This window comes from Eublepharis macularius, chromosome 4 (genome assembly GCF_028583425.1).
Source record: "Eublepharis macularius isolate TG4126 chromosome 4, MPM_Emac_v1.0, whole genome shotgun sequence".
NCBI lineage: Eukaryota > Metazoa > Chordata > Lepidosauria > Squamata > Eublepharidae > Eublepharis > Eublepharis macularius.
This window is the reverse complement of record NC_072793.1, coordinates 175,837,251-175,859,527: the sequence shown is the minus strand read 5'-3', so window position 1 is coordinate 175,859,527 and position 22,277 is coordinate 175,837,251. Positions and strand designations below refer to the sequence as shown.

Sequence of the window (22,277 nt, the reverse complement as noted above, 5' to 3'; positions counted from 1 at the left end):
GTGGAGTATCACGTAGCACCGGAGGAGGTTGGATCCCAAGTGTGGCCCACTCCCCGGACGGAGCAACTGAGCTGGAACAATGCTGATATAGGCTCCGTCGGAACCTGGGGAGGTGATACTGTCCAGCCCACCGGGGACGGGTGGAGTGTACTCTCAGAGAAAGTACATGTTATGCAGTATGAACTGTTAGCCGTTACCGGTTTCACTAAAGGCTGGACGGCAAGTGCTTCGGAGACCGCCCAGCCGCTGAAACTGATGGAGATTCATGAACCCTACCAGGAGGTTCCTGTGGAGGAGCAATCGGGCCCGATGGAAACTCTGAAAGGAATTGGGGGGGGGGATTCAGCCTCGTCAACGTCAAGCGACCATGAGGTGGGGGAGCAGCCACCATTGGAGTTAAACCCAAGGCTGACCCTGGGAGCCGGAGGTGCCGTCGGCTTTGCAGAAGGAGAAGTGGAGAAAACTCACCAGATGCAACAGGCCTGGGAAGAGGGCCTGCGCCAAGAAGCAGAGAGGGCAGCGGAGGAGGATAAAAGAAGAGAGGACATGGCGCGCTATGCTGTTCTAGAGGTGCGAGTGGAGGCCATGAGAGGAGATCTAGCACAAGCTGCCTATCTTATGAGGCTGATTGTCCAGGGAGCCACGGGGTGTCCGACACAGCCCAGGCTGGTTCACCCAGCGCAGGTCACCACCGCCCCGCCAGCAATGGTGACACCTACAATCGCCACGACAGTCACTCCACTAGTGCTTACTCCTGCCATAGTCCCAGCACCGATTGTACCACCTCTGGCAGTTGCCCTACTCCCCGCGCCCTCCCCGGTACAAGTTCCTCTTTTCACATTCTGAACACTTATGTGGTTTCTCCCCTGTGTAGATTATGTGATGAAGAGCAAGGCCTGAAGAAAAGGTAAAGCTCTTTCCACATTCTGTGCATTTATATGGCGTCTCCCCAGTGTGGATTCTTTGATGGACAGTAAGAAGGCGATTATGAAAAGCTCTTTCCACATTCTGAACAATTATGTGATTTCTCCCCTGTGTGGATTCTGTGATGATAAGCAAGGCCTGTAGAGGAAGTAAAGTCCTTTCCACATTCTGAACACTTATATGGTTTCTCCCCTGTGTGGGATCTTTGATGGTAAGTGAGGTTTTTCTTAATATGGAAGCTCTTTCCACATTCTGAACATTTATGTGGTTTCTCTCCAGTGTGAGTTCTTTGATGGACAATAAGAGTGTGATTATCACAAAAGCTCTTCCCACATTCTGAACATGTATGTGGTTTCTCCCCTGTGTGGATTCTGTGATGATAAGCAAGTCCCGATTGGGAGCTAAAGCTCTTTCCACAGTCTGCGCAATTATATGGCTTCTCCCCTGTATGGATTCTTTGATGGTAAGTGAGAGTACTCTTTTGACTGAAGCTCTTTCCACATTCTGAACATTTATGTGGTTTCTCCCCTGTGTGGATTCTGTGATGATAAGCAAGTCCAGATTGGGAGCTATAGCTCTTCCCACACTCTGCACATTTATATGGCTTCTCCCCTGTGTGGATTCTTTGATGGTAAGTGAGACTATACTTTTGACTGAAGCTCTTTCCACATTCTGAACATTTATGCGGTTTCTCCCCTATGTGGATTCTGTGATGATAAGCAAGGCCTGTAGAGGAGATAAAGCTCTTTCCACATTCTGAACATTGATATCGTTTCTTCCCTGTGTGGGTTCTTTCATGGTAAGTGAGGCTATTCTTATGAGGGAAGCTCTTTCCACACTCTGAGCATACATGTGGCTTCTCTCCTGTGTGGGATCTTTGATGGGAAGTGAGATCTGTCTTACGATGGAAGCTCTTTTCACATTCTGGACATTTATATGGTTTCTCCCCGGTGTGGATTCTTTGATGGACAATAAGATATTGATTACTATTGAAGCTCTTTCCACATTCTGAACACTTATGTGGTTTCTCCCCTGTGTGGATTCTGTGATGATGAGCAAGGCCTGAAGGAAAGGAAAAGCTCTTTCCACATTCTGAACACTTAAATGGTTTCTCCGTTGTGTAGGATCTTTGATGGTAAGTGAGGTTTCTTTTATGATGGAAGCTCTTTCCACATTCTGAACATTTATATGGTTTCTCTCCAGTGTGAGTTTTTTGATGGAAAAAAAGACGGTGATTATCACAAAAGCTCTTTCCACATTCTGCGCATTTATAGGGCTTCGTCCCTGTGTGGATTCTTTGATGGTAAGTGAGATTATTCTTTTGACTGAAGCTCTTTCCACATTCTGAACATTTATGTGGTTTCTCCCCTGTGTGGATTCTGTGATGACGAACAAGGCCTGAAGGAAAGGAAAAGCTCTTTCCACATTCTGAGCATTTATATGGTTTCTCCGCTGTGTGGGATCTTAGATGGTAAGTGAAGTTTTTCTTACTATGGAAGCTCTTTCCACATTCTGAACATTTATGTGGTTTCTCTCCAGTGTGAGTTCTTTGATGGACAATAAGAGTGTGATTATCACAAAAGCTCTTCCCACATTCTGAACATTTAAATGGTTTCTCTCCTGTGTGGATTCTTTGATGGCAAAGAAGTTGGGATCTATATCTGAAGCACTTCATGCAATCTGAACATTTATAAAGTTTCTCTCCTCTATGATGCGAAGAATGCTTTGAGCTACAGCTGAAACCCTTTTTGCCACCTGGACATCTGTTGGATTTCTCCCCTGTGTGCCCTCTTTCTTGTTGCGTTAAGCGGCCCATTTTATGACTGTTTTCCCACTGTGGTGTCTTCTGGGTGTGCAGTTTATCATGTAAAATATGGTTTTGGACCAAGATGAAGTTCTTCAGACACTCTGACTCATCCTGTTTTTGCATTCTCTGATGTGAGCTAATACTTGATTTTCCAGTTAAGATTTTAGCACATTGAGTGAGAATCATTTTATTTCTTTTGTGACTTTCTTCCTGGACTTGAATTTCAGGGGAATTAGGATCTTCAGAAACAATGGATTCCATTCTCCACTTTGATATTCCTTCAGTTCCTCTTTTATGCACTTCTCCCGCTGTCTTGCAGTCATGCTCTGCAGGAATGAAGAAAAAAATGGATGAGGAAGAAATTGATCGTCCTGTCATTGGATAAACAAAATTAATGGCTTTTTTAAAAAAAAACAAGTTTCATAAAAATTAAAAAAAAACAGCAACAGAGTGTATGTGCTGAAAGTATTCATCTACATTTCTAAACGGATTCTCCACATGTTATTAGAGCAAGCTAGCCTTTTCAAACACTGCCAGCCACCACAAACCTTCATCTACATCTTTGGTGGCTTCTCAGGCATTATAGGACAGTCACCACGTGCCCCCTGTTTAAACCCTCATTTTAAGGCTGAGATCACTGACCCAAACCCTCACAGGGCCCCTCTCTCCTCTCCAAGAGGCGCCGTCAGACAAGCAGCCACTTCCCACTCTTTACTTCCCCTCACCCAGCTCCTGCCAAGGGCTCTTGGAGAAAGGGAACTTAGAGGTTATTTACCACTAGCAGCAAAGCCCATTCTGGGGAAAAAATACAACAGGCTCTAGAAAGGGGAGGGCGGGCAAGCAGGCATTCACTCTTCCTCTGTCACTGATTCCAGCTGGTGAAGGAGCGGGGTGGGTATTGTCATCTGCTCCATGCCCGATCGGCCTGCTCTCGGCCATGTGAAAGGGTGGTGCGCTTTGCTACCTGCTCCATGCCTGATACATGCCGAGTAAAGGAGGGGGCATTGCCTCCTCCAGGTGGGTGAAAGTGGGTGGGCACTGCCTCCTCCTCCATGCATGATTTTGACAGGTGAAAGTGGGTGGTGGGCTTTACTACTTGCTCTACTCCTTCTCCCGGCCTGGGCTTCCCACCATGGCACATTTTCTGGAGGAGCATGGTGCTTTGCCTAGGCCTCCCTCCATGGCAGTGCCCTCTGCTGGTGCACCAAGGTATAAAGTGAGTTGTCTGAAATACACTTAACTCAATTATATAGTAAGATATATATGCTGCCACCATTCAGTTTAGATGTATTAGCCCATTGGTGGTGACCAGAGTGTTTGTGTGTCTTATTTCCCCTCAATTAACAACTACAGGCCAGCCAGGATTAAAACAAAAACATAACAACTTTTATTTATAAGACTGAATGATTTTTAAACTCCTAAGCTGTGGTTAACAGGGAAGGTTTCAACAGATCTGAACACGCTGAAATGCCTCTCTGCTGCCTCCTCTCAGCAGCCCCCAAAGCCCCCCTCCTTTTCCCTCCCTCCAACTGATGCTCACTCCCATTGGCCCAGAATTCTGCCCATTCTCATTGGCTGTCTCGCAGGAGCTGGAGCCAGTCCTGTCCATCACCATTTTTGCAAGATATTGCCCTTTAAGCTCCAGAGTATTAACTGACAAAGAGATTTGACTAATAAATGAAAATCGGATGTACCATGCATTGAGACAAGCTGACAAGACCACCAATTCTTACTTTCCATATCGATCAACTAAAGGCCAAAAGAGAGCCATACCGAGAAAGGCCAGATTCCTGCGATTCTCCACCATGACTTCCCTGTGCAATGCCCTTTGGTCCGGATCCAGCAGCACCCACTCCTCCTGGGTGAAATAGACAGACACCTCCTCGAGAGTCACCAGCCCCTGAAAGAAAGAAACATTTTCCCCTTACAGGTAATGGCACACTCTAAAACCAGTCTTGTGGGGAAGAGTAATAACAACAACAACAACGCTTCCATATCATTCTTCTATGCAGATTACTTCCACACTCAGAATGGTGAACAAAGTCAGTGTTATCATTATCCCCACAATACATCTGGGGAGTTGGGGTTAGTGGCTTATCCAAAGCCACCTGCTGACCTCATGGCAGGAGTGGAAATCGAACTAGCAGAGTGCTGATTCATAGCCCAACCACTTAACCACTAAGCTACATCAGCAATGAAGGATCTAAAGCTTTTTCACAGTAACATCCCTAGTCAGCCACTTTGACAGAAAGAGAAAAGACAGGAGGGGGCAGAGGACTGAGGCCCCCGGGAAGCTCCTAAGGATTCCTCCCCTACCTGGTCTGGCTGTTCAGAAGGTGCTTGATGACCTGTCTACCAACCTGTCATCTTGAGGTCTATACCTGGAAAACTTTTAGAATAAATCATCAGTCAGTCCTTGAGAATTCAGAAAGGATGGCTGTGATTACTAAGAGCAAGCATGGGTTTCAAGTCATGTCCGACTAACATCTCTTTTTTTGGATCAGGGGAATGCTGTAGACACAGTTTATCTCTCTCTCTCTCTAGTATATATATACCTTTTGATGTAACCTAATGTTCTTTGCATAAGGTTCTATGCACTTTTAATTGCTATTTTTATTTCTTTTTCCAAATAACTTTTTTAAAAAAAGGATAGACAGAGTTTCTCTGGATCTTACTAAAGCTTTTGATAAGGTTCGACATAATATCCTTGTTGACAAGTTGGTAGTTGGTTGACAAAATGCACTGAAAAAGTGCTTCTTAATGGTTCCTCATCGTCTTGGAGAAGATTGACAAGTGGAGTGCCTCGTGGCAGGGGAGGGAGTCGAACTAGCGGAATGCTGATTCACAGCCCAACCACTTAACCACTATGCTACAACAGCCCTGAAGGATCCAAAGCTTCTTCACAGTAACATCCCTGGTCAGCCACTTTGACAGAAAGAGAAAAGACAGGAGGGGGCAGAGGATTGAGGTCCCTGGGATGCCCCCAAAGATTCCTGCCCTACCTGGCCTTGCTTCTCAGAGGCTGCTTGATGTCCACCACAAAGTCTCAAAGCTCCAGCTCCATCCACTAGTGTCCTTCCACCATCTGTGAGACAGGAAAAGAGGCGAGAAGAGTCAGATCCTGAAAAATTGCCTGGTCAAATTCTGAGTTTTTAGATTTCAATGGCTGATGACCTGCATACTTCAGAGAGCCTTTTCTTCCTTAGGTCCCTTTGGTCGAACTGGGGGTAGCTGGAGATCTCCCAGAATTACAACTGATCTCCAGGCCATAGAGATCAGTTCCCTTGGAGAAAATGGCTGCTTTGGAGGGTGGACTCTACGGCATTATGCCCTGCTGAGGTCCCATACCCAGCCCTATCCAGGCTCCACCCCCCAAATCTCCAGGAATTTCCCTACTTGCAGTTGGCAACCCTCAGTGGAACAGCCCCACTGACCCACAAGCGCCGCTCCATTCAGCCCTCTGAAGCGTTCAGGCAATAGTGGTTCCCTGAGCCCCCGCCCAATAATTCTCCACTCTCCCAGCCTCCCCAGCCCTTCAGAGGGGTTTTCTGGTAAGGCTGCCACCAAGTGGTCATTTTGGGAATTACATGCCAAGAGGGCCAGTACTCCAATTTGCACGCTCCAAGAGAATTAGGGATTTAGCAGCTGACAGCTTCTCTTCCCTGGTGCCAGTTTTAAATAGCGTGCTTTAACAGCAGAGGTCCATGTGGTATGGAGAAGAGCTACTAGTGTTTAAAATAAGGAACAATTTATTAAAAGTATAGCGACAGACTGAACGGGATATAAAAGAAAGCAGCAAACACGCAATTCCTCTGTCTATGCATGCCCTAAAGGGTGTGGTTCAAAACCGGGCTGGGTCATGTCCTAAAAGCTTCTGATTAGCTTGGAGTCTTTGTCCAGGCAGCCAGCTCCTTTGTGTGTGCCACGTGGCAAGGGTGGCAACCAAGACGGAGTTCAGGTGTGAGAGCTCCTTTCCCCTGATGGAACCAGCCAAAGAGAGTAATCCAAACTGGACCCTCCACATGTGGGCCAAGGGAGTTTATCTTTCTTTCCCCCCACCACTTGCTGACCAACACATCTTTTCCTGAAATCCCTGGAAGATGTCACCGAGCCCTCGCAACTTGCTGTGTGAGCTACCAGGCATCAGATTCCAGCTGGCCGTTCCTTGTCCCCAGCCATTAACTTATCCAAAGCTTTGATGGTTGGTGCCTGGGTGATGCTTGGAAGGAACTGACTTCCATACTCCTGCGTTTCTTCTGATAGGAGGGAGAAAGGCTTGTAAGACTTAATGGGAGGATTTTGTCAAGCCCAAACTCCGGAAATAAAGGGGATTCGTCCACTCCCCCTCATCTCGAGCTTCCTCTTGCCAAGAGGGCAGGCTGCCATCCTCCATGTAGAGCTTCTGTCACCAGGAGAAAATCTTTCTTCCCCCTAAGATATTTGCTGGATCCACCTTGTGCTACTGAGGCTGAATTACTGAGACTTGATTAGTTTTATCCTTCGAACAGGTCTGAACCCTTCATTTTATTTATTTCATACTAGAAACAAAGCCCGTTGTAGCAAAAAATACAACGGGCTCTAGAAAGGGCAGGGTTTTTTTGACTTGATTAGTTTTATCCTTCGAACAGGTCTGAACCCTACATTTTATTGATTTCATATATGTTTAGACTGCTTTTCCTGTATGCATGTGCTGAAAAGTAAACATTAAGAAAAAATATTAAAAGAGTAACGGTCGGTCTGCTGCTATTAACATGATCCCACCTGCCAGAATCCGAGACATGAACCAGAATGGAAGTAACCATTACAAAGAGGACAGATCGTTTCTCGTCTGCTTTCATGCTCTTATCTACATAACTCTATTTATTTCTGGTTTTTATAGTTCGCCTTTCTCACTGAGACTCACGATGGATTACACTGTGGAGGACAATATGACCCATTTCTGTGTCAGACTATGGCATCCCAGTTATCCAGAGTCTGCCTTCCTCCCTTCTGCATGAAGCCAAGGTCTCTTGATTTCAAAAAGTTTATTAGAAAGACAGCATTCAGGCACAGATGTCCACAATCCAGAACCAATATGGTCCTGGCTGAACACAAGCTTTGTTAGGAATGAGGCACAGAATGAAAGTTGTTACACATCAAACCCTTAGTTCCCAGCCTCCCCTCAGAGTTCACATTGCTGAGCATTCCTCTGTGGGAAAGCGGGCTCCTCAAGGTCGAAACTGGAGAAAACAGATAAGACGCGACATCCTCTCCCATGGAAACTGTGGTCATGGTACTGCTCGGACCTGGAGGGAGAGAAAGACTAACAACTACCCAATTTAATATGGCGTAACTCAGGTTAAGAACCCAAAACATGACAGATCCTGACATTCTGCCCCCCTTAAGGCCCCCCTCCACCTCCTCCCCCCCCCCCCGGTTTTTCAGGGCATTGTTGATGAAACTGTTTTAGGAGCCTGGGGGCTCGGATATGGATAGATTCCACCCACTCCCGGTACTTCTCCTCAAAGTCCTTCCACCTGACTAGGTAAGAAAGATTATTGTATCTGCGTTTAGAGTCCAAAATGTTTTCAATTTCATAGTGTATGTGAACATGGATTAGGGTTGAAGTAGGTGCTGTTGGCGTAGGATGCCATTTATCTGGGGGAGGAGCACGTTTCAGCAATCTGATGTGAAAAGTTGGGTGTACATGGCGCAGATTCTTTGGGAGTTCAATTTCTGCTGTCACATTGTTGATCGCTGTTTTGACTGGAAACGGTCCTGAGTACATCAAGGCCAACTTTGTGCAGGTGTGTTCTGATTTGAAGTTTTTGGTGGAGATGGTGGAGACTTTGTCCTTAGATGGTAACTTCCGTTGCTCCATGGGGTGGCAATCAGTGTATTTTTTATAACCTGCCTTCACTTTGGTCAACGTCTTTTGAACTACAGTCCAGTGCATGGATAGGGAGCTCCACTGCCTACGCAGGTCTCTGTTTGGCTTACTTTCTGGTTGCATACCAAAAGGAGACACTATTCCACCATATCCAACGCGATCAGAGATTACCAGTTTGGGAAATGAGTGAATTCTGACAGTATGTTTCATGAACACGTTGGCTAGGTTCTTAGCTGAAGGTATCGTGGTACACAGAATGAACTGAGTTTGTTTTGCAAACAAGACCAACACCACTAAAATGTAGGTACAGCCTTTTGAAGGGGGCAACTCAGGGTTAAAGGCTGCAGAGCCCACCCCCCAGGGCTGTTTGGGAACTTTCAAAGGCAATCTGGGCGACTCTCCCCTTCTTGGTTTGGTTATAATGCCAATAGGATAGGAAGACACGTAGTGTGACACAGCCCTTCTCTTTCCTGGCTTCCAGCATCGCTTTTGAACCAAGTGCAGAGTCTTTCGAGAACTGAAATGGCCTGCGGTGCGGCCATCGTGACATTGCTGTAACACTTCTTTTCTGAGGATAGCTGGAATATAAAGTTCGCCTTCCTTAATCCAGTCTCCTGTTGCCGTTTGAGACTTTTTTCCTGTGGGCGCTCGCTCCCCCTCTTTTTCCACTTCATCTCTCCACCCCTTCTGCCCGATCTGCTTTTGGGTTGCTTGGTTACGAGTAGTGATCACACCTTCCCCCTGACGTGGAGAAAAGCCAATATTAATAGTCTCCACCCTTTTCCTTTGAGGTTGGGGCATGCGCAACAGAGCGTCTGCTAGAAAGTTAGATTTGCCCGGAGGAAACTTTAGGGTGAAATCAGCCTTTGAACGATTTTCGGCCCACAGAAGCTGCTTAAGATGAAGCCTCCGAATTGTGCGCAGAGTTTCTGATTTTTCCTGGTCAGTCCACCCTTCAAACCGGCGGAGTGCTCCCTCCAGCCAGTGTTTCCCCCTAGAAAGGGCTATTTTAACAACAAAAGCCTCCTTTTCCCGTGCATTCCGATTACGCTCAGCCTTGGTGAATTTTCTGGACAAGTACGCCCACGGCCGTACTTTCCTGTCTTCCCCTTTTTGCAAGAGGACTCCGCCAATGGCTGCCTCGCCTGTATTTGCTTGCACCAGAAAGGTTTGGCTTTCATCTAAATGTTGTAGAACCCGTTTGGAGGTAAATTGGTCCTTCAACTTCTCGAATGCTGCCTGGCATTTAGGGTCCCAGATAAGCTTGCTTGCGGATTTAATTGCTCGCTTCTCCCTCCCTTTTGTCTTGAGCGAGTCTGTTAGCGGGAGGGCGGTTTGGGCAAACCCTTCGATAAATTGCCTATAGAAAATGGCAAAGCCCGGAAAAGATTGCAGCTGCCTTCGGGTAGCGGGTGCTTGCAAGATCTTAATTGCTTGGACTTTAGCAGGCCCCATTTTAAACCCCTGCCTAGAAATGCGGTAGCCCAGATTGTCCCATTTAACTTTGAGAAACCCACCTTTCCACAATTTAAAAGGGAGTTTATCCTGTAGCAGACTGGCCAAGACTTCTCTGACCAACTTAGCATTTCCCTCTTTTGCTTCTGCAAAAAGTAGCACGTCATGTAGGAAAACGACCACTCCCTTATATAAAATTTCATGCAACATTTCATTGAACATAATCATTTTCAGGAAATGAGCATCTTTCAAGTCCAGTTCTGGAAAGATCTTACCCTGCGCCACCACACTTAGTAGGTCTCAAATCAGGGGAATTGGAAAGTCATTGGTACAGGTACAGGCATTGGTGCTCCTTTTTGACCAAAGTCTCAGTTTCCCATCCTCTTCCTTCACATACAGCTTTGGCGCTGCGTGGGGGAAGCAGTGTGGGGGGATGAAACCTTTCATTAGGTTTTTATCCATGAACTTTCGAAGCTCCTCTCTCTCTGCTAGGCTCAGTGAATAAAGTTTTCTTTTGGGAAGGCTCCTTCCCAGTATCAGTTCAGTTGCACAGTCTGTCTTTCAATGCAAGCTATCCGCCTCCTCCTCACTAACCAGATCCCTGTACTCGCTTGGGATCAGGCTGGATTCCTCTTTAGTTAAAAGGGGTTTATTTGGTTCTCTTGGGGCTTCCCCACCCCATTCCGTACTCCACTGTCGCTCTTGGCAGATCTCTCTGTTGAACACTATTACTCCTGCAGTCCAGTTGACGTAAGGGTTGTGACCCCATAGCCATTTAATGTCCCAAATGTGTAGCCCCACTGGGACTTGCTCCATTTCCAGCATGCCTGGGTTCATATTGGAGCCAGTCATTTGTTCAAAGACGATAAGAGTGTCCCGTTTGGAATTTGGAAATGCCACTGGTATAAATAAAACAGCCCCGGGGTCTCTCACGTTCTCTGAAGTGATTTTCTTTTTGATCTGCAGCTGGGGCCTCCTCATGACAGTTCCCGCTCGTTTCCCGACGGTGAGCTCCTGGCCTGACAGTTGGGTATCAGACTCCGATACTGCCTCAGCGGCTTCCAGCCCCTTTTCTGAATGCCCCTTTTCCAGCGCCCCATGTCCGCGATCCATGCGCGGGGCCAGAAGTGGGCAAGCCGGAGGTGGTGGGGAGAGGTCTCAGAGAGGGCCCTGAGGGCTTTGAGTTGTGAACTGTCCATCTTGCTCACATTCCAGACATAAACCTTGCTTCCATCGAGTTTCTCTAGCTCCCTGGTTCACAAGGGCGTCACTGCCCCCCTTTGGCACTGGCAGAGCCCTCCGGGCTTGCTGTATTTCCGTGCGGGCCCCCTCCCCTTCCAATGGATCCTCATGCTGGTCTCTTAAGGCCGTTATAAATGCTTGCAAACTGGTCAGTTCAGGAGCCCCAGTATAGAAAGGAGTCACATACCATTCCGCTGTGATAGTCTCCAACCTGGCCCCCAGGTGCATCCTACGGCTTTCTCCGTCGGGAAAGTGATGGCCCCACTGGTTGAAGAATTGGAGTGCTTGTACAATAAAGAATCCAATAAAAAATCCCAATTTGCGGGCGTCTCCACCCAACAAACCTTCCAGCTTAATCCGGTCTCTCGGTAACTCCTCCTCTCCCGGTTGGCCCGTGGCTGGGGCCGGATTTTGCTGTGGCTGAGACTGCGAGGCGGGCGCTCTGCCAGGTGGGCGCTGAGTGGGGAACCCTTCCCGGGCTGGAGCTCTCGGCGAGACAAGAGGTCTCGCTTCCCCGGGTGCTGACTGCACCCTGGGTGGCGGCGGCGACGGCCCAGGAATTTGCTGCCACTGCGACTGCGGGGCAAGTGCTTCTCCAGGCGGGCGCTGAGCTGGGGCCCCAGCCCTGGCTTGTGCTCTTGGTGCTCGCTACGCCCTGGGCAGCGGTGGCGACGGCCCAGGGATTTGCGGGGGTTGTGACTGAGGGGCAGGCGCTCCACCAGGAGGGCGCTGCGTGGGGGCTCCTGCCCGGGCTTGTGCCCCCGATGGAATGAGAGGTCTCTTTTCCCCGGGTTCTGGTTGTGGCATGGGTGGCGGCAGAGGTGGCAGAAGAACTTGCGGCTGCGACTGTGGGACAGGCGCTCCACCAAGCGGGTGCTGCGCAGTAACGAGAAGTCCCTCTTCCCCAGGTGCTGGTGGCGGCAGCGGCAGCAGCATGTTACCTTGAGGGACAGGCCTTTGTCCACTTTCTGGAATGACGGGCTCAGCTGATGGGGCTCCGGGCACCAGTCTCGTTGGTGCCGCTTCCCCCGTAGCAGCAGCTTCGGCAAGACCCAGGGCCGGTGGTGCGATCGTAGTGGGCCCAGTAGTTGGCTGCGTTTGAATGTGCAGGCGAGTCCCTGGAACAGCCGGCTGCACCGCCATCCCACCAGCTACAGCCCCGTTTTCTCCCAACATTACCAAGCGAATCAGGTCAGTAGCCTGGGCCAAGGTCTCAGTCATCGCTGCCAGCCACCCCTCCAACTGTCGATAGCGAGCTTCCGCTTGGCTGTCGGGGTCAGGCTTCCCCGCTTCAGCTGGCGCAACCTCCCCGCCCAGCTCTGTTGAGATGAAGCCTGCTTCCTTGCGTTGCGCCTGACTCCCACGACGTATTGGCCCGTCAGGTCTTGGAATCCATGGCTGCCCCTTGGGCGGCCCGTCTCTGCAACTCCAGACGAACAGTCAACCCAACGCCTCACTCTCTGATTTATGGCAAATATTCCAAACGGTATTTCTGGAGCTTGGCTTGGCAGCTGAGACTCGTGTTCCTGCTCCTCAGGAATCAGCGCCCCACTCCTCTCAGCTCCCGCTAAATAAGCTTCCATGCCATCCGGGCCTTCGAGTTCCACTCGCAAGGCCTCCCAGACCGGGAGACTCTCTGTCTCTTCCAAGGCAACGTCTCCCTCCAAATGGGTGGACAGTCGGCTCGCCTCCCTGACTCAACTGCTCATCTTCCCCGAGTCTTTTGACAAGGGGCCCAAAGATAAGTCCATCAAAGAGTGGGAGAATAAGGTGCCGGCCCATCCCTCTCGAGGCCTTAAACCCCACTGCCTGGGGGTTGGCAACGTTATCAGCGGGGCAACTCCCCGTCCCACGCTGATCCTCAACTGGGCGCCTTCGTCCTCTACGAGAGGTAGATCCTCAGGCACCACGTCCTCACCCGGTTTCGACTGTAGCAGGCTCACCTCCCAGGTTCTGTGGGCACAATGCTCCCTCTCTTCTGCCTCCGCCGGCAGTCCTGGTTGCCAATCCTGTAGAGCTTGGCTCGAAACGACCCTCCTTGCCGGAGGTCTCTCCATCTCCGAAGTGCTGGTCAGCCAGCCTTTGGTGATCCCAGTTACTGCAAGTATTGGACACTGCATAACTTCAGCTTGATCTTGGGTACGATTCCAACACGCACTCCCCTCCAAAACTTTGGCACCATCCTTCCCCGTAAGATTAGAACTTAAGTCAGCATAGTCCCAGCTCATAAGTTCACTCATCTCTGGCGGGTGGCATTCCACACAATCCCCAGCCTCTGAGTCCCAGTGATACCATGGCTGAGTGCTGGGATGGTCTGCGCTGGCCAGGAGCGTGGATCTGCTCGTCTCCCAAACTGGGGCTTCGGGCCCCGACGTCTCCGATCCTGCAGGTCTGCTCATGTCGGCCATGGAGCGAAGGAACGTGGTGCTTGTGCATCTTTCCCTAGCTGTTCATGGCCTCAAGTCCCACTGGCGGGGGGTTGGCAACGACGTCAGCTGAGAGACGCTCCAACTCGCGCTGGTTTTTGGGTGAGTGCCTTCTCGCATCGCTCTATCCCGCTTGGGCTGAGTAGTTGGCCCCGCACCCTCCTTTCTAGGCACAGACAGGTCTGTCGGATTCTCTCCGGTATCCCTCCCTCCCTGATGAGGGGTCGGGGTGAGTAACGTAGGATTCCTAACAATATGTCAGACTATGGCATCCCAGTTATCCAGAGTCTGCCTTCCTCCCTTCTGCAAGAAGCGAAGGTCTCTTGATTTCAAAAGGTTTATTAGAAAGACAGCATTCAGGCACAGATGTCCACAATCCAGAACCAAGATGGTCCTGGCTGAACACAAGCTTTGTGTGGGGAATCAAACCCGGTTCTCCAAATTAGAGTCCTGCCGCTTTTAACCACTATACCAAACTGGCTCTCTGCCAAACAAGGTATCTCTCCAAACCATTTATAAAAGTCCGCCTGTATTTGCACAGTTTGCAGAAAGCTAAGAGGGTGGGACCCTCTCTGACCTCTTCAGACAGACCATTTCACAAGCTGAGGCCACTACAGAGATTGCACGTGTGCGGGCAACTGTTGATTTTGGCCATTCAGCTGAGTAAAGTTGCCATAGTGAGGGACAGGGAGGGAGGAAGTCGTGTAGGCTTGAGGGAACAAGGCCATGAAGGACTTCGTATGTGACAGCCAAAACCTTGAACTGAGCCCAGTAATTGATAGGAAGCTAACGGAATGACTGCAGAATGAGATGCTTTCAGGCATCACAGCTATAAGGCAGTGACTCAGGACCTCTGCGGCATCAAGAGGGGATTTGAATACCAAGATACACAGCTGGTTTATCGGCAGATCCATGGCATCCAATCCCAAAGTTACAAATGATTTCTCTAAAGGCTTTGCATAGAAGTTCAATAACGTGGGGGATGAGATTGTGCCCTGTGGAGCCCAGAGAGACAATTCCCACACCGAGGATAGCAGGTCTTTAACAACAACCCTCTGGGTCCATTTTCTGAGAAATGATTTAAACCAGGCCAAGAAACATCCCCTCATACCCACTTCTGTCTTCAAACACAGGACGGCAGGGTCTACTGTCGATCAGATGGAATGATGCCAGGGCCAACAGCTTTAAAGCTCTGCTCTCTGTTAAGGCAACCCAGAGGCAACCACTAGTTTTGGCCTCTGGGCTTGATGATTCTGGGGAGGAAGCTATGGGGGGATTAGATGAAAAGAAATAACAAATGTCTTACATTTAAAAAAAAAAACATTAGATCTGATCAGGGCCTGATTGAGGGGGGGCAGGGAGGTAGTTTGCCCCTGGCGCCCCCAGGGAGGGGATGTTGGGGACAGCTGCTGGAGCGCGAAGGTGGGCAGCATGAGCAGATGGGCAGCATGCTTTTTGCCTGCCCCACAGGACAGGGGGGGTTGGCTTGCCACACATCTCCTGTCCTGAAGGGCAGGCAAAGCGCAGTGCGGCCGCCCACGCCATTCGCCTGCCCCACAGGACAGGGGGCAGCCAGCCACCCCCTGTCCTGTGGGGCAGGCGCACGGCGTGGGCGGCTTCCCAGCCACTGCCACCCTGCATGATGACATCACCCAAATGATGTCATCATGCTGTGCCGGGAGCGCACGGACACTATGCGCCCGCACAAGGTCGGGCTAGAGTTGTCCCGGGCACCGGCAACCCTAGATCCAGCCCTGCATCTGATAAAAATTTATCTGTATTTCAGGCCCTCATCCAAAACAATTCTTTCCATGCTCCTCCACTTTGATGAGAGACCTCCAAAGAACACCAGAGTTGCAGAGGCAGACAATGGCAACCCGCCTCTGTTAGTCTCTTGCCTTAGCAACCCCCAGCAGGGGTCGCTACAAGTCAGCTATGATTTGATGGCACTTTCCACCACCACGTGGGTTAAAGTTCAAAAAGATACTCTGGAGATACAAAGCTTTATTCCTTTGAAATTCAAAGCATTATGAACCTGACACAGAGCCTGAATCTCATCGTCTTTTCCACGCAGATTCCAACAGCGGCCCAGAAATGGCAGGCTTGCTTACTCTAGGGAAGGAGGCCGAGAGGAAAGAGACAACAGAAATCCTCACCCACCTCCCTCGCTCTCCTGTGTGGCCCCCCAGAACAGCGGCCCCTGCCTCAGGTCGGATGGCGCCTTTTCTGCCTCGCAGAAATCAGCAGCCTCTTCTGACAGCCCCTGAAACAGCAGACAGGGAAGGGGGAGAGGAATTAGGAAGGGAAGGGAAAACATCCGGGAAGGGGTGGAGAAGGGCATATTGCTAGGCTGGTTTCTTTAAATGCTGGGCACTTCGGCAGGGAGGATTTTCCATATTTTGTTCTTTTGACCCTCCAGGACGAAACTTTCTCACCTGCTGGTCCTGGTTCTCGCCCTCTGCCTGGCTCAGGAGGAAGCCTTCTGCCAGGGCCACCGCCTGGGAACTGGTCTCCGGCCGGCATTCCCTCACCCAGCTCTCCATCTCCGGGGGCAGGACGGCCAGGAACTGCTCTAGGATCACCAGGTCCAGCATCTCCTTCTTGCTGTGCCTTTCAGGCTTCAGCCACTGGTGGCAAAGATGGTGAAGTTGGCTGCAAACCTCTCGGGGCCCCTCAGCCTCCTGGTAGCGGAATTGCCTGAAGTGATGGATCTCTGCTACTGAGCTGGTGGCATCTTCACCCAGAATATTTCCCACAGACCTTTCCCAGATTTTCCCACTGATCCCTGCCTGTGTGGCCTCGGAGCCTCGTTCTGCTTCCGACCCAGTGGAGGTTTTCATTTCTATCTTGGCTCTGCAGCTGTGAAGGCAGGAGGATCTTTGTCTCCTGGCACCACAAAGTTCTCTTTTTTTTTGGAATGCCACGACTGGCGGGCGAAGCTCCGAAGTCCTGCAAAGGCAAGAAGATACCATGCTAATAAAGGCTAGAGAACACTGAAATATCCTGCTCTCTCCTTCCTCTCTTAATTCGTCTGTCCCCTTTTCAATCAACCAAAGATCAAGAAGGCATATCAGAACCAGAGACGTAGTGTAAATTACAAATTGAAAACACCAACTGGATCCACAATAAGAAAGAAAATTAAAATGCCAAGCAGACAGTATAAAAGTATAATATGTGAAAAAGGAGTGAAAACACATAAAAGACAGATTACCACCCCAACTCCATTTCTACTGAATCTTCATCAGAAATTTTCAGTTTTGTTCTGTTTGTTCAGACCACTTGTATTTTAACGACAGCAGCATAAAACAAATGCCAGAACAGCTGAAAGCCCTCATTATTTTCAAGGACACGTTTAAAAGGTTTAATAACAGAAACTGTAGTCGGAGGTGACTTGCAGGGGTGCCATCCATATGCAGATGACACCCAGTTGTATCTGAGGATGGACAGCCGGCCTGACTCGGCCCCAGATGTCCTGGAACGTGCTTTTGCAGCCATGACTGGTTGGTAGAAATAAGAGTTGGCTGAAATTAAACCCGACAAAGACGCAGGTCCTGTACTTGAGCTGTGGCAGACTGAGTTTGGGCCTCCGGCTCCCGGCCCTCGATGGGGCACCACTGGTGCCAGTTCTGAGGGTTAGGAGCCTGGGGGTGGTCCTGGATGCCTCCCTGAAAAAGGAGGCACAGGTCACAATGGTTGTCAGGTCCCCTTTTTTCCACCTGCGCCAGACACACAACTTGCCCTGTACCTGTCAACTCATGACTTAACTACAGTGATCCAGGCAACGGTCACCTCTAGACTAGATTACTGAAATTGGTTCGACGTGGGGCTGCCCTTGAGCCTGACCCGGACATTACAGCTGGTCCAAAATGCAGCGGCATGCATTATTATGAGAATGCCAAATGGGCCACATATAACGCCGATATCACACGAGCTGGATTGGTTGCCTGTGGAGTACTGGATCCGATTCAAGGTTTTAGTACTGACTATAAGGCCCTATGTGAACTGGGACCAGCGTATCTGTGGGACGGTCTCTCCCCATATATTCCCCAGAGGACGCTCCGATCAGGAGATCAACAGCTGTTGGTAGTCCCTGGCCCCAAGGAGGCCTGCTTAGCCTCGACCACAGCAAGGGCCTTCTCGGTCCTGGCCCCCACCTGGAGGAACGCTCCATCTACTGAGTCCAGGCCCCAGCAAGACCTACTATCTTTTCGCCGGGCCTGTAAGACAGAGCTGTTCTGCCAGGCACATGGCTGAGGTTTGGGCCTCCGCTGGCCTGAAACACCAAGGGGTGTATAAAATCCAACCCTCCCTGCGAAGACTGTCCACCATCCTGTTTTCACTTGTAAGGCTGACTTCAGAATTAGAAATATGCTTTTATTTTAATGATGCTTTTAAAGGTTTTATGGAAATAGAAGTTTATTGTATTTTAACGGGTTGTGACCTGCCCTGAGCCTACTCTCGGGGAGGACAAAATAGAAATATGAAATAAATAAATTAATTAAATAACACACTCAGTCCTATTGCATTTTTATTGGATGTTTTGTGCTCTCTGATTCCATTCTTCTGCACTGTGTAAATCCACCTAGAGAATCAGTGAGAAACGTGAGCTATAAAGAAATAAAAACCAGAAAGGCAGAGCCAGGGGAGCTGGAACCCGCCTGGTTTCTCTGACATTAGCTGCAGCTGCATCTCCCTGACCTCACTGGGATCCACTGATTATGGCAGCACTGGCGCAATTTAAACATTAAAATGTTCAGAATAAATACTGCTATGTATAATTTGGAAAAAGGATGAGTTGGAGCAGTATATTCTTGACCTGAATGATAAATTCCCCTATCAACCTCCCTGATCTTCGCAGGTGCATTTAATGTGCTCCTCTGTTCTCGGGTCGCCAATTCCCTCTCTGCTCCCGCCAGGACGGTTGGGGACCCAGCACGTACCTCATGCCGGCTGTGCGCACTCCGGGGCCAGTGTGATGATATCACTTCTAGAAGTGATGCCACTGCGCTGGCCACACAAGGGCTCCCACACTCTGCACAGGGGCAAATCGGCCCATTTGAGGCCCAAATTGCCCCCCCACACACACCAAAGCGCAGGAACGCTCCTACAGCTGGCACGGTGATGTCATTTCTGGAAGTGACATTGCCACTCTGGTTGGGAGCGTGAGTGCGTGTTCCAGACCTGCCTGCTGCTGACAGACAACCTCCGGGACCTTGCCCCTCCCGCCAATCACCCAGGAAAGGTGCTAAGCCCCGGGAGTTTCCCCGACACCAGCAGGCACCTGGGAACCCCACTTCACTGACTTCTACTTCCCAGAACATCTCAGCAATTTTATTAAAATATTTGCACTGGGCTTGGGGGATAGAGTGTGCCCAAGCTTGACTTTGTTTCGTTTGAAACATGCGTCCATTTTCCCCTTCTTTGTCCCAGAATGCAATTGCCAGAATTTCACACCTCCAAAAGCCAAACAAGACAGAGCCCGTCAGCATCCACGTGGACACCGGAAGCTGCCTGAGAGTGAATCAGACCCTTGGGCCCTCAGGGCCAGGATTGTCTGCTCAGACGGGCTGTGGATCTCTCAGGTCCCATCAACTGGTCCTTTTAAGCAGAGGCGCTGAGGATTGAACCCGGGACCTTTTGGGCGCCATGCAGACGCTTTGCCACTGAGCCATGGCCCCATCCAGCACCATAAGTGGAGACACAAGCGCCTGCCTCTTCCTCCCCTCACTTTTTCATGTTCTTACATCTGCACAATGAGGAGTACCCACAAAAAGCCGATGCAACGTTTTGCGGCCTTATGGCTGGCCCTCCTAAAAAGGCACGCCCGGGGTGGTTTTGTCTTGTTCCGGGCTTTGCATGGAGCTATTTGCACCTGTGTATTTCCGAGCCCTTTCTTCAGAGGGGAGGCAGATTAATCCCACCTTCCCTTATGACAGTCTCAGGGTCCTTTTCCTGCTCAGGCACAAGATGAAGGCGAAGCTGGGATTTCTGAGCCCCACTTGCATCGATACGCTTTGACACCCCAACCCTCCCGCAGGGCTCAGGGCCAAGCTACAAGTGACGAATGACACTTGAACGGCAAGTGGTTTGAGTGGAGGGCAAGTGAACAGGGAGAAATACACTTGCCGTTCAAGTGCCATTCGTCACTTGTAGCTTTGCCCTCACTGAGAAGGAGGTACCGTTTGCCAGTAGCTGGGGCAGCCCTAAGGTGGCCAGCCTCGAGGTGGGGGCTGGGAATCCCCCGGAATCCCAACTGATCTCTGGACAAGAGAGACCTGGAGGGAATGGATCTCCGTCCCCAACTCTCCGGGATCCCCCAATCCAGACTTGGCAACGTTGGGAGCCCCCCCCTCCCTTAAGGAGCTGGGGGGGGGGCTTTTAAGTACGGCTCCCTAAGACACGCCCGACAGCCCAGATCTGCGATCGAGGCCCCTTCCGGGAGGCGCAGGATCCGGCCCTGGGAACCGACACCCAGGCCGGACTTCGGCACCCTCCCTGGCCGGGGCGCCCCCTTTGCAACCCTCGTACGAAGTCCCGCCCGTACAAGGCTGCGCGCTCCAAGACCCCGGCCCGGCCCGCAGCCTCCAAAGAGCCGCCGGGGGGGGGGGGCATTTGGACCCGCCTCCGCCTCCCATCCCCCCAAATGCAGTCGCAGCTCACCCGATCTGGGGACGCGCCGCTGCTGCTCTTCCTCGTGAGAAATCCCGGGCGCCAAGAAAGGAGGGGGAGGAGACCGGAAGCGCCCCCTGCCCGCCCGCCCTTCTAGGCACGCCCCTCGCCCCCTCCTCTCCTTTGCAAGCGCGGTGGGGGGGGGAGCACAGATCGCGGGGAGGGGGCGCTTGGCTCGGGCTGCTGCAAGTTCGAGGGACGTTTATTCGGTCACCCCGCGCCCTTTCCCAGAAGTCCCAACACAACACAACGCAGCCATGCAAATCTGAAGGCTAAAAAGAAGGCCACGCACAGGGCAGAAGTCTCCGGGAAGCGCCCCCTCCCCTCCAGTCTTCTGATAGACGAATTCCTGCAGAAGGGGAGCATGGGCGGTGTGAAGAAGGATTGCCAACCTCCAGGCGATGGCTGGAGGTCTCCCGGGACTGCGACTGCCCTCCTGGCCAGAGGGAGCCGTTCCCCTGGGCTGCTTTGGAGGGTGGACTCTATGGCATTATCATACTCTGCTGAGGTCCCTTGCTGCCCCAAACACCCACCCCAAAATCTCCAGGAGTTTCCCAACCTGGAGCTGGCAACGCCTGGCTGACATGATCAGCGTAAAGCGGGGAGAGAAGAATTGAGTTCGGAAGGCCAGCTCGATTTTCTAAAGAATAAATTCTCTAGGAGGAACAGAAATCAGTAGTCTTTGTTTAGGCCAGGATGCACAAGTGTTTCATTTCTTGACGAGCTCTAATTCAGCTTTTTATGACATCAGCAGGGTGGCCAATGCCAATTTCTCCTACCTTTTCTAGTTTAAGCTGTAAGTTGTGAGCCAAGTGGCCAATTTCAAATGTTAAAGATGATGCAGAACCATTAAATTCCCCTCTAAATAACCAATACTAACAATGCCTCCCTTGGTTACCACTTTCATGAGAGATAAATCAATTTCCCTCCACATTTTTTATTGCTTAGCGCAAATGAAGCTTTCCCTAGTCAAGAGCAAGACAGAACCGTGCCTAACTGAAGGCCTAGCAAAGGAGGCGCAGCTGCTCCTCTTGTGGGCTCTGGTTCCCTTTGGAGAATGGGGTGTGTGTGGTGGTGGTGGTGGTGGGGAGGGGGGGTTCTTATTGGTGCAAAAGCCCCTGGGTCAGCCAGAACGAAATAAGCCTGCAGAGACATTGGATTTCAGTCCTCAAATGGTGAAAATGAAGAGAGCCCTGCTTCCTAGAGAGGAAGAAAATGGTGGAGGAGGGGGCATCAATAATGGTTGCACCGTCCGACCTGTCTAGCAAGCTGCCCAAGGCATGTTCTGGAGGTTCTTTGGGAGAAGCTGTCCTTTGGTTCCTGCTGCAGGTTCAGGTGAGGAAAAGTACTTGAGGGGGCCCCTCAGGAACGGAAGGGATGAGGACAAAGACGTGCCCCAGCCTTTTGAGGGCGGCTCCTTCTGGCAGGAGAGGCAGCCTCTCTGTCCATCACCCTTCCTCTCTCTGGGGCTCTCCAGGCAGGACTTTTTCCTCCTGCAGATTCTTTGGGAGGTCACGAGGGTATCACAGGGAAGCCAAAGCAAATCACATATTAACATTGCAAAGATTCATCTGGCCCTAACTGTCACCTTCTCTGTCAAACATGTGACATAAGGACCTGGACAGCCCAGGGTGATTAGCCCCTTATGTCACATGTGATTTGTCTTTTAAATAAAATGATTGGTCCTCAAAGTGATTATAAAAGTAAGCAACAGGTGCACTGAGAGACATCTTGGTAACTCTCCTTAAATTATCAAAGCAAAGGCATGAGGATTGCCTTAGACCTATTGGAATATTACGAAGCACATCCTGAGAAGCAGGTGGCCATGGTGTTTTTGGACGCTGAAAAAGCTTTTGATAACGTCAACTGGCAATTCTTCATTGAG

The 22,277-nt window shown here is 50.4% G+C and overlaps 1 protein-coding gene and 1 pseudogene across 1 annotated transcript; both read right to left on the bottom strand.

Annotated features, from left to right (window-relative positions):
* Positions 1 to 791: 791 nt before the first annotated feature.
* LOC129327200 (zinc finger protein 658B-like) lies at positions 792 to 2,635 on the bottom strand (annotated as a pseudogene).
* Positions 2,636 to 2,913: 278 nt separating this feature from the next.
* LOC129327901 (zinc finger protein 202-like) lies at positions 2,914 to 16,570 on the bottom strand. Its single transcript, XM_054976650.1, has 6 exons — positions 16,159 to 16,570; positions 15,884 to 15,986; positions 5,734 to 5,816; positions 4,505 to 4,631; positions 4,272 to 4,384; positions 2,914 to 3,057 (listed from the first exon to the last, which is right to left on the bottom strand). Exons 1-6 carry the CDS (start codon positions 16,561 to 16,563, stop codon positions 2,914 to 2,916), a joined length of 975 nt encoding a protein of 324 aa, XP_054832625.1. The 5' UTR covers positions 16,564 to 16,570.
* Positions 16,571 to 22,277: the final 5,707 nt, after the last annotated feature.